This window comes from Montipora foliosa, chromosome 2 (assembly GCF_036669935.1).
Source record: "Montipora foliosa isolate CH-2021 chromosome 2, ASM3666993v2, whole genome shotgun sequence".
Lineage (NCBI taxonomy): Eukaryota > Metazoa > Cnidaria > Anthozoa > Scleractinia > Acroporidae > Montipora > Montipora foliosa.
The window spans coordinates 5446404-5458903 of record NC_090870.1 but is presented as its reverse complement, the minus strand read 5'-3'; the positions used below and the strand labels follow the sequence as shown (position 1 = coordinate 5458903).

Genomic DNA, 12500 nt, shown 5'->3' with positions numbered 1-12500 from the left:
TTTCGACTTCTTCGTTTACCAAAGGGCTTTTCTTTGTCGACAAAACAGTGCTTGTTTTTTCCACCATCAAGTGTTATTTTCTCTGGACTAAGACATCAAAAGTCTCTGTATTGTTAATGTGTGATTTTCATACCTTGTGGACATTTTTTTGTCTTTTCTCCTCTTGAAATGTGAACTACAACCGTGTATATTTGACGCGCAACTGAAATTCAGACAATAGCGTCAGTGTTCACGTTTATACTTTCGGTCAAATCTCAGCAAATATGTCTTCGTCCAGCGATCGCCATTAGTATGGAAAGCACACATTTGTGAAGAATCGAACTGCTTTGAAAGTTTTCCTTCAAAAGTGGCAGGGCGCACGAAAATGCCCTGTGAAAGTAAACCTAATTTCCATCGAAACTTGGCACTTTGTGGTGCGTTGATTCAACTCTGGGTCATATTATTCAGATGCAATGCATTCTTAAATGCTATGTACTGCAAATAAGACTCTTGCTTGTATTACAATAAATATTAGTCCCAGCTATTAAAAATTATACTTAATTACATAAAAAATGTTTCGTTAGTGTAGTAATATTTACAAATACAAATGCCTGCTTACCACAACTTTGCACTGCACTTTTCGATTTGATAAGTTTCTTACTTTAAATTTGAGGGAAACTGTAGTAATTGAAATTTTAAAGATATTTACAAACTGTATAGTAACATTTACATGACAAGTAATTATTGTAAAGTATAATTTTGTTCATGATGATTTACATGATAAGTAATTATACATTATATTTGTAAATAATGTATATTTTAAAATTTTCACTCCCTTGTGTGGCTGCCTTGCATGGGTGTGTGTGTCACTATTTGCTCCTTTCTGCTTTTGGAATCCCATTTAATAAATAATACAAATATAACAATTCTTTAAACTTTGTACAGTGAATTATTTTACCTTAATTTGTCTGCACATTCAAGTTTTATGAGACATGTGACTGTGTGCAAGGAATGGCAGCAAAAATAAACAAAAACCAGGTCAATTAAATTTTTTGACACACAAAACAGCCATAATATTCAGGTATACCTTCTCTTCAATTTCTTCTGCAAGTTTTTTGCAGTTACTATAAGTTGCCATACACCAAGAATGAAGTAAAAAATAAAATTAATGAACACAAAATGGTGTGTGATGTTCCATCATCCTAAATCAATGTATATTAATTACTTAACACTGTTGGAATCAATATTAAATTTTACTGGGACATATTAGTTATTAAATACTGGCTCAATTACTGATACGGTAATATTATTGATGTACTATATTTAATAATTAAATCCCTTTCACCCCTAAACTGGCCAAAACCGGCCATACTTAGTATTTTACTCATCAATAGGGAACCCCCAGGGGTCAATGGGTTAATTAATAGACTAAAAACATTTAAGATCAATGGCTGCACATTTTGTTCATTTTCATCCTGATTTAGATAAATTTACTTTATTCTCTGCAGTGAGATAGTAACTTACCACAAAAGTGAGCAATGAATATGAATGAGCATGAACTGCCCACATCAAAATTGATTAGTAGTTAATATTGTGTCAGAGTTCTATCACAAAGTCTGCTTTGCCTTTAATTGCCCTTTTAATTTTAAACATTGCACAGAACACAAGACCTGCTTTATGTATTTCCAGACATCCCAATTTTAATTGTACATTTAATGTGGTTGTAATTTTACATCTACAAATGGTCAAGTGAAATTTTTACCTCCCCAAAGAGAACTCATTCAGAAAATTTCATTTCAGTACAACCTACAAGTCTGATGGCAGTGACCACATCATTCGTCACTATTGTATAGATTTCCTAAGAACATCAAAATCACTTTTGAATAACTCGCTGGTAGCATAAATGATGAAAACAATGAATAATTACTATGGCTAGACTTAATGGAGTTACCATAGATCAAGGACAGAATTATCCAATAAAGTAATAAACTGGAACTTCATTATTGACTCATTTTAGCATATATTATCAAGCATGCCTTCATGATCAGTTGATGTATCTAAGAATAATGTTTTGGTTCCGTTAAATGAAATTTCTTGAAATTTTTAAGGTAGTGTATCTTGAGAGTGTTTGCACATGAGATAAATGCAGTGAACCAGGTTGGCCTCAGACACATACACAAAATAGCGGCTGGTATCAAATTTCTGTCGACATATCTGTTGAGATAAGATGTTCTTTCAAAGGACTGAGGACATCTCATAACTCTAAACGATCAATGAAAGAAAGTGAATGAAGTGACATACTTCCTTCCAGCGCTGCATTCAAGTTGGATAAATCGAAGCCTGCGAGCTCGAGGGATATATTTCGCAACCACGTTAGATAGTACTCCCTTCCCAACAAAGGAATCTGGCCTTTGCTCGGGTCTTTTCGCACTTTGAGCATTTGTTGTTCACTTAAATGGAGAAATAAAGCTAAAAAGTATAAAAGCTGACTCGAAGCAACTTCAGAGGCGTTGCTTCCCCGAGCAGACTAAAAGGGCTAACGAAAGAAAAATTCCCGCCGACTAAAATGCCCCTTGCAGAATCTTTCCCTGTCACGTAAACTATAAATGACCACCTTCAACTGGCAGAAGCTATATAGAACGATCGAAGAAGCACAGGTTGAAATCACCGCTTCGAAAGCCATCTTTGTTTATATCACAGCGCGCGGTTGGAACACTGGATACTACAATTTTCAACAGCCAATCAGACAAAAGTCTCCTTTGTTGTAAATCGGCCCTAATGGTGATGGCAACAGCAACGAGAACGTCATTTCAAAATATAAATTGGCGTTATTTTAATCGCTTCGTGATTATTTCAACCTTTTTAATATAACAGGGGTCTGGTATTTCCTCAAAAACGACACTCGTCGATACGGCACTTAATTTTGGGGAAGAAATGAAAACTTATCCTCAAGTGCTTACGTTCTTCAATGATAACACCTAAAATGTGGCTATTTCACGTTGTTGTTTTGCTGACGACGGCAAAGAAATGGACAAAAGTGAAAAACGCACGTGCAGGGCGTGCAAAGCTATTGTATTTTTCCCAGTAAATATGCAAATTTTTGACGTTCTTGTTTCCATCGCCGTTGCTTAAACTCCCTAAAGGCGCTGTTACACTAGGCAATTTCTCTTTCGACTTGTCTCGCAATTTTGTTGCGACACAAGTTGCGCGAAATATTGCCTAGTGTAACATACCCTCCAACACACATTTCTCGCAATTTTTTTGTTGCCTCAATCGTTGCGAACATTAGATGTCAGTTCTACTTTCCGCAACGCGTCTCGCAACGTTGCAAGGAATTTTTCCCACGTTGCGCAGTGTGTCGCAACGGTTTGCGACACCAGCCAATGAAAATGTTCCTTTAACCGCGCACCGCGCACCGGTGGCTCAGTTGGTGGAGCACCGGGCTGTCACGCGGGAGGTCGTGAGTTCAACTCCGGCCGGACCAACACTCAGGGTCTTTAAATAACTGAGGAGAAAGTGCTGCCTTTGTAATTACATCTGCAAATGGTTAGACTCTCTAGTCTTCTCGGATAAGGACGATAAGCCGGAGGTCCCGTCTCACAACCCTTTAATGTTCATAATCCTGTGGGACGTAAAAGAACCCGCACACTTGTCGTAAAGAGTAGGGCATGTAGTTCCCGGTGTTGTGGTCTGTCGTCTGTGATGTATCATGGTTGGGATGGTAAATGCTCGGAGATATTAGCTACACCAAGCTACTCTAAAAATCCGAGGATAATTAAAGATATATGATATGATATGAACCTCATGTGATCATCGAAACGAGACAAGCGCCCTAACTTCTGTTCTGGTGCTGATGGCTAATACATCACAGCTTATCAGAAACAAAAGGCTCGAAATTGGAAGGATAACTAACTTTACGAAGTTCTCCTTATTTTTGAAATAAGTTTATGCTTAAAAATGTCGTGTTTCAGTAACACTAGATGTAGACAATGACCTCTGAAAAAGTTCTTTGATTGCTCGTAGCTAACTGGCACCGACACTTTGTATTTATTTAATTCAGGGTGATGACATCTCGAGGATTTCCAAACCATGCAAGATTGTAGAGAGAATGGTCAATCAAAACACTTATGATGACATTGCGCAAGGTATCCGGCAGTAGACTTGGCTTTGACTGAAATGGGCTCGCGAAAACAAGTGGGACACTTGTAATAGTTTTCACTACATCAACAAAAACGTCCAACTTGTCTCGCAACATTGCTGCGAAACTAGTCGAAAAGCGATGTTGCGCGTTTTACATTCTACGCGCAAACTGTCTTGCAACAAAAAAAAATGTATTGCAAGTTGCTGCACCTTGTTGCAGAAAGTAGAGGTCCGTTCTACTTTGCGCAGCAAAATCCCCACAATGCTGTCCGTTTTACCACTCCAAGGCAACTTGTTTCGCAACAAAATCACTTTTCCGGTGCTCTTGATTTGTGAAGAGTAAGTAGCTGCAGTAGGTTTCCTCTGCCAAGTGGCGACCGCCATCTTTTGGCCTGAATTCACGCAACTTGCAACACATTTTTTTGTTGCGAGACAGGTTGTGCGTGAGATGTAAAACGCGCAACATCGCATTTCGCAGCAATGTTGCGAGACAAGTTGTTGCTCGTATTACCGTATCTTAAGATAGTATGAAAGGCAGTTGAGATACGTTTAAATTATATGCTGAACATGTCGCCCCTGTTTCCGATTTGCGTCTGTCAAATCGTCGCCCCTGTTTCTGATTTGTGTCCGGAGAAAATCAATTTCTGAGCCAGGCAACTCGATTTGCATCAGATCTGCTTCAATGTTTGATTTCTCAATCGCTAACCCGAAAAATAGTTTGGTTCTCCTTGCGAGTTTCTACTTCGTGACTGCTAAAACACCTCGGTCGTGCAGAACAATACCAATAGGGAGTTTAAGAAAACACGACGGCTACGGCGACGAAAACTTCACTTCAAAATAGAAGTTTGAGATGTTCTAAGTATTTCATGATGATTCCATCTTGTTTATATTATTCAATATGAGCGAAGTGTCCTAAAACTGGATTGGTACGGACGGATTTGAAGTAAAGAGTGAGACTGAAAGATTCAGGGTAGTTTGTCCACGTTGTCGTCAAAACCTTAAATTTGGTCATTTCACGTAGTAGTTTTGACGAGTATGGGAGAGAAATGTTCAAAAATACGTGCCGCACGTGCAGCACGATCATTTTGGTTCTTTTCACCAATAATATTACTGCTTTTTGGCGTTGTCGTTGCCGTAGCCGTCGTCGTTTCTTAAACTCCCTAATACCACTTCCGCGCCCGTTTAAGCAATACCGATACCACCTTGCGCTCCGGGTTGAGCAAATCGAGATTGATTTCCTCTACAATATCTATCAATTTATACATTTACCCACTTCACGCGGGGATTTCTAGATTGCCTCTTCGGGTGCGGAAGCAAAAAACAGGCCAAAACCTTGCGGGAGCAATAACAACAAAACTTTGGAACCGACTGTTGCGGGCGAGAAAAATAGTCACAAATCCTGTAAACGTCTCAAAGTAGATTTTAATTGCAAATTAGATTCTCTCAATCTGAACAACTGGCTTCAGTGTCAGCATTTCTGTGCTTGTAGTATCGCCTTGTTCGCTAATCTAATTTTCCTTTAGATTTTAAATATTGGGAAGACGCGGCGGACGAATTCAAAGACCAGGAAGGTACTCTGTTGCCCTTGTGGAAATTCTCCTGTGAAAAGTCAAAGAGAATGGCGATTACCTCTCTCTGCTGGTAAGACATACACAACCATTTCAGGGTAACTATAGATGGAGGAGAGGATTCCACTAAAATAATGCTATCCAGTTTTACTCAGCTGTTGTCGGTAATACCTTAGGATGGTGGGAGGTAATTTTTTTTACTTTGTCAAATTTAAGCAACAAAGGCGGCATAAGCTTCGGGATCACCGGCGTAAGCCTACTATCGCGTCAAGACACTTCGCTGTTATTTCAACTCTTAATTTGTAAAACATGAGACAGTTGTCCGACAAACACACTAATATGAACGACCCTTGGAGGACAAATGGGCTGATTTTCATCTGTTCAAGTTTAGACTACAGGACAGCAAAATAAAGAATACAAAGCAACAAACAATCGGAATTGTTTAGGCTTCTTTGCGACTGCTTTAAAGGCCTGTTTAAATGGTTCAACATTTGCTTCAACATGCATTCGACACTTTGTTGAACCAAATGTTCGGTGTGTTTGAACAGGTCGTCCAACATTGTTGAAACCGTAAAAAATGTTGAAAGCCTGTTGATTTAAGTTTAAATCGGTTTTGAACTTTCATTCAACATCGATTCATCTTTTCCTTTGTTCTGTTTAATGGTGTTGAAGCCGTCGTTTGAACACTCTGTTCAACAATTGTAGAACACGCGCATGCTCACATCCTGGTGTCATTTTGAGGGATGGCCGTGAGTTTTGACCGCTGACATCAGCCCGCAAAAGTCATTTTGACGCAGTTTGTCTGGGCGAAAGAGGCTGGTTTTTAGTTCTTAGTTCCTCGCAATCAAATTTCGCGAAAGTGTTGGTTTGTTTGTTAGTGCAATGTTGGAACTGTGTGAACGGCCTCAGCACAACTTTGTTTCCGCGTCCAACATTTGCCCAACATCCGTTCAACTTTTGTTGAACGAAGGTTGGTCAAATGTTGAAACTTTTCAAACGGGCCTTAAGTTGTGTATGAAATTTACAGCAATGGTCAGTCGAACATTAAGAACTTCTTTTTTTTCTCCCGTAGGAGTCCAAAATACCACGACCTATTTGGAGTTGGACACGGCTCATGTAAGTAAAGTCTGATGATGATGGTGATCTTTATTTGATTTTTCTTTGTTCTCGAATGGCTATTTAGTTAAGCATTTTTCAAAGGATTTAGGATCTATTTTATTGATAACATGTCTATGTTTGAACTTTTTTCCCAGATGACTTTTTAAAGCAAAGTAATGGAATGGTCACCATGTATACTCTGAAGAATCCTTCATTTCCAGAGTAAGTATCTCCAAGCGGTCATGTCATGACTCTGTTCACTATATAAACACCAATGAAATACCAAAGCTTTTCACTTAAATATTTTTTGTAGTCCAAACGGAGAACAACGGCGAGATTTATTATGAAACCATAGCAACGGTGATCTTTTCACGTTTGAAGATATCATGTTTTCGTGCAAGGCTTACCTAGTGTTTTATTGGTGTTTTTATTAATAATAATAATAATAATAATAATAATAATAATAATAATAATAATAATAATAATAATAATAATACATGTAATAATAATAATAACAACAATAATAATGACTTTCAGCTAAAGAGGGTAGCACGTACAAGTTTTTCAAATGTTGATTTTTGAGGAGAGGGGAAAACCGGAGTACCCGGAGAAAAACCTCTCGACGTAGAGTAGACAAGTTAACAAAATAAACCCACATTTGACGCCGAGTCTGGGAATCGAACCTCGGCCACATTGGTGGGAGGCGAGTGCTTTCACCACCGCGCCACCCCTGCTCTTCTGGTCGATATATTGTAAATCCTCCTTTTTTCGATACCTTGTGGAAGCGGTCTGAATTTTAAGCCGTTTGCAAGGCAAGAGATTGTTGACTCCTGCCTTGCGGATCCCCACGCTGTCATACTTTCTTGCAATTCTCCCATTTACAATTCTATAACAGCTGTTTACAAGTTTTTCGTTACAATCCATTTACTTCTAGATCTTTTCTGTCGCTTTTCCATATTCATTTGCCATGCGCTTAAATGTCGATAAAGATTGTTCAAGCCTTCGTTAGGTAGGTAGGTAGGTAGGTAGGTAGTTATACTTTATTCAAATCAAAGAAACACGCTAGCCCCAATAACACGCAGCTGGTTACCATGGAGGGCGTAGGTCTAATTTATAAAAATTCAACTATTATAAACTAAGTAATATGGTAATCTAAAACTACAAAAATTCAACTATAATAAACTAAGTACATATTGTAAACTAAGTACAAGATCAACACATGTGGCATGACATGACCCGATTACGTTTTGATACATTTATTAAATGATTATATCGATTCCGCTAGTTTTGCTTCATTTGGGAGTTGTATTTTGCTTTGTGTAGAACTTAATAGTGCACTGTTCAAACTCCTAGATACCTCTGTGAAACAGAGAGCGGTGTGATGTGCCTTGACTTTCATCCCGATCACCCCAATTACATAGCTGTTGGTTTTTATGACGGTAAGTGCGAAAACCACTTGGTCCACTTGTTTGAAAGCCGATTTAAGGACCTTTGAGCTAACCCGTGATACAACCTTAGCCAAAAAGTTTACAAAACTTACTTTTTTGTGTACCACGGGCTTTCGTGGATTCCAAAACGTTATCATGTCTTGCACACTTGTATTCCATGTAGGTAGTGTTGGTGTGTATTTGGTGGTTCAACATGCAAATAAAATTGAGCTGATGTATCGATCAACAGCCAAAACTGGCAAACACACGGACCCCGTTTGGCAGGTAAGGACTGGAGCATGGTCATTCTTAATGAGGACTTTCACACAATTCATGCACCACCATTGGGACAACCATGCTTCCTGAACAATTCTCCCTAAACAAGGTAAACCAATGTAAGTCCAATGTAAATCAATATAAGTACAATGTAAGGACCGTCTTGGCATTCATTTGTACAACATTACGCAGTATTTAATAAGTAGCATCTTCCAATACGTAACTGGTTACTGATAATATAGGAATGTCAGCTTTACGGCCGCCGTTTGCGTTATAGAGCAGTCTGGCAAAGTTTCTCACAAAGATGTTTCACATGAAACACAAATTTATACCTGTGGACAGCCTTTGAAAAGTCCTTGGAGTAAGTTCTACTGGTCTAGCCCTATGTGAACCCAGGAATTGTGTTGTCCTGTGTCAGTAAGCTTTAGTTAATGTTGCCTACTGCCTATGATTTTTTTTTAAGGTAAAATGGCAGAAAGACGATCTGGACAATAACATGAATTTCTTTTCCGTGTCTTCTGATGGCAGAATTACACAGTGGACAATTGTGAAGGTAAGTTTCGAGAAAGTCTCACGCGAGGAGCTTTTCACTTTCGTGATCCCTCTCGCTTACCTCTCGCGCGCGAATCTCGCGAACTGTTGAGCTTGCTTATGGACAGTTTAAATCCAGAGGAGTTTTCCGTTTTGGTGGGAAAACCGCCATTTAGGTTGTTTAGGTTGATTTTGGTTTTTCATTTCGTTTGATTTGGTTGAACAACTGTTTTGACCGGCGTCAAACCAGGTTAAAACAATTCTTGAAAACTTTGAGATTTTAAGATGCCACTGTCGTTTTTCGGGAGTCTTTCAAATCAATCTGGTGCTGCAAGTGCTGGCTGCGCTCTGAGTGCAACGCGGAGTAGTCTGTTAATAATTATTCCCAAGAGTAGCCGCCTTTGCAATAGTTGTGACTAATGATTAATTGATGTACATAAAATGTGACTCTTCGACGGTCATTAATATAGCTGACCATTCTCGAACAAGTGCTGAGGCTTAATATAAATAGCGCAGATCAGTACTTAACACTACAAACGATATGATACTACTTGGGGTGCATGGAATGACTCTTAGGTAATTTGTTATGTTCTTGTCGTAAAGTGTCACTCCCTAACTGTCGCGGATCCAATTTAGTCACAGTAAACCAAAAACGGTTAAAACTATTCTTCATGAAACCCAAACCTGTTCTTTATGAAGCGGTTGATCCCAGTAGAACACAAACCTCAGGGTCAACTTTGGAGCATTCGGAGTTTTGATTTTTTACTGAGTTGCGTAGGTTACCAATTCTTTGATCAGTTTTCCAACTTGTCTTAATTGGAAGAGAAAATCGGCTTTTTGTGCCCGCTCCTCCATGTAAAAACCTTGAATCTTTTGCTTCGTATTTCGAGTTTTGTTAAAAATGGAAGGCTATTGGGCCTGCACGAGTTTGTTAATATATCTTGGTTCGGTTGTCCTTTTTATCGTATTCATTGAAGACGTCAGTTTCCTCAGTATGCCATCGACATTTTGCCACTGGTTCTTCAGAGCGGTCTTTTTGTGTAGCAATGGCAGACCAAGGGCAAACACGACGTTACTTTCGACCATCGATTTCGTTTTCGCTTTAATGGCACTGTTTGCATGGTTTGTTATATTCATAGAGTGAATTGAGATACACCGATATTATAACCTTGAAGAAAGGCAACCCTACCGAAGAAGGAGACGGCACAAAGCTTCCCAGTCTAGGTATGTCATGTCCCATTTCTCGTTTCCAGGAGCTCTCTTCATCCTGTGAAAGGAAAGGAAAGGGAAGGAACTTTGTTTAAGTGTCTAGTGGTTCTAGCGCTGGAGCCCTAATTGGGGACACTGTAAACTGAAATTAACAATTAACGTAAATCAAGTCAAATGTTGGTTTTTAAACGGTGAGAAGTGAGAAACTGGGAACGATATTGACGTCTTTACTTCCTGTTTCCGTTCAGTGTTTCGTAAGCGTTGTCGGAAATCGAAGTTTGACCCATTAACTTATAGTCGTGTTTATTTCTCTTTAGGCTGTGGCACGGCATTCGATTTTCATAAAACAATGGACTACATGTTTCTTGTTGGTAAGTGATAAGTTGAAACTCAATTTCTTTCCTTTTTTTGTATTAATGTTGTCTTCACGTTCCCTTTGCTTTTCAATTCAGCCTTGATTTCGTTGTCTCATTCCGAGAGCACGATTAACCCTTAAAATTCTTGAATCATTCAACACCGTCGACCCGATATCCTCTACCAAGAAAATCCCCACGCTCTGATCCCAACGTTGGGATGAGGGAGTGGAGGGTGCTTATATGTTGTTTCAGGGAAATTGGCGCCACATCTTGTCTCGGATAGTAGCGGACCACGTGCGCGCCGAGACTTGAGGCACGATCAGACTGATCTGCGGTTGTGTGTGTAATGTTTGATGCTTTATTTTACCGGTTTTAGTTGTCCATGTAAATTAGCGGTTTCTTCTGAAGTTTTATTATTGCATAAATTTGTGCCCGGTATGGGTTCTCGAATCTCATATATTTCCCTTAAAAATCCTTGAAAATGTTCGCAATTCTCTTTTTGGAACTATGTAATCTTGTTACCACACGAACTGTCTCTCTATTCACCAGGCACTGAGGAAGGAAAGATTCACAAGTGTTCAAAAACATACTCAAGTCAATTCCTGGAAACTTACGATGTAAGTGTGGCTATCTTGGTAGCATCTTGTTGGTAAAGTTATTTTTTAAATTTGTTTTCTTTTCTCTTCCTTTGAAACCTTGAAGCTATAACAATAAGAAGAAGATATGAGCGGGAGATGTGTATGGATATTTACAATGGCGAGCCGAAGACGAGCCACTGTAAACGCCCATACAGGTCAGACGCGAATATGTTATCGCACTTGTGAAATAAAACAATAAATTAAGTAAAGTAGAGGTCTGTATCAAAAGTTAATGAATACTCATTTGCTGAGCAGGTTTTTGGTAAGTCAGTTCTAGTGCTTAATAATTTATCAGCCCAAGTTGATTTGTATTGGGGTTTACAGAGGAGTACATTTGACTCAAATAGTTCCTGCTGATTGGTCATAACTTTGATGAACAATTAGTTTATTTTACAATTGCTATTATTTTTATTTCACAAAAGGCGCATCACATGGCAGTTTATTCAGTCAAGTGGAATCACTTTCATCCAAAGATATTTATCTCGTGCAGTGCAGATTGGACAGTGAAGATCTGGGATCACCACTATATGTAAGTTGCAGTACCTGCAGTATTCTAGGACCACAACTCTGAGTTGTGATGGGTTGTTCATTTGAGCGTAAACAAGGGATTTGGAGCCGGAATCGAAAGAATTGCGCTTAAGATTCTCATGTTTGGTTTTACCGAGATGGTAACTATTGCTGGTTTTTCATCACACGATCAGCAGCGATGTTTTCTTCAACTGAAGCTAAAGAAAAGCTTTGCATAAGAAGAGACACCAATTTCCTGAAGGGTCAGTTTGCGATTAGTCTCTTGTAATTGGCGACGGAGATTTTTCTTCGAGCGCTAGATGACGTCACGTAAGGCAAGTCCCCTCACGAGGCGTCTCCTCGCACGCGCGTGTTTCTCGATGAGGAGTGAAATCGCCGTCGCCGAAATCAGACCGTATAGTTTCTTTGTTTAAGGGCACCAATGTGGCCTCCGTGGCGTCTGACTCCAAGCTTGTGATTATCGTTTGAAGTGAATTCCCCCTCGCACCAACCGTGATGTACATGTAGAAGTGTTGTTATTGTTATTGTTGCTTACAGGGAGCCAATGTTCACGTTTGACCTCAATAATTCAGTTGGTGATGTGGCCTGGGCACCTTACGCTTCAACGGTGTTTGCAGCCTGTACTACTGACGGCCGGGTAAGATGTTCGGCTCTTTCTTTTGAGACGATAGAGACGTTTCACCCCGAAAACTTTGCGGTCTCGAAAATCCATTCCGCATTTTTTATCTAGCAAGCCCAAGTAGAATAATT

The 12500-nt window shown here is 39.3% G+C and overlaps 1 protein-coding gene across 2 annotated transcripts in view; it reads left to right on the top strand.

Moving 5' to 3' along the window:
- LOC137992193 (dynein intermediate chain 2, ciliary-like) overlaps positions 1–12500 on the top strand; it is a 34960-nt gene that overhangs the window by 14161 nt on the left and 8299 nt on the right. For both annotated transcript variants that reach the window (XM_068837348.1, XM_068837347.1), the window contains 12 exons: positions 4040–4124; positions 5643–5760; positions 6760–6803; positions 6941–7007; positions 8139–8224; positions 8397–8497; positions 8952–9041; positions 10159–10243; positions 10546–10599; positions 11134–11201; positions 11645–11751; positions 12288–12387. In XM_068837348.1, coding sequence (XP_068693449.1) covers positions 4040–4124; positions 5643–5760; positions 6760–6803; positions 6941–7007; positions 8139–8224; positions 8397–8497; positions 8952–9041; positions 10159–10243; positions 10546–10599; positions 11134–11201; positions 11645–11751; positions 12288–12387 — 1005 coding nt within the window. The remainder of the gene's footprint in view (positions 1–4039; positions 4125–5642; positions 5761–6759; positions 6804–6940; positions 7008–8138; positions 8225–8396; positions 8498–8951; positions 9042–10158; positions 10244–10545; positions 10600–11133; positions 11202–11644; positions 11752–12287; positions 12388–12500) is intronic.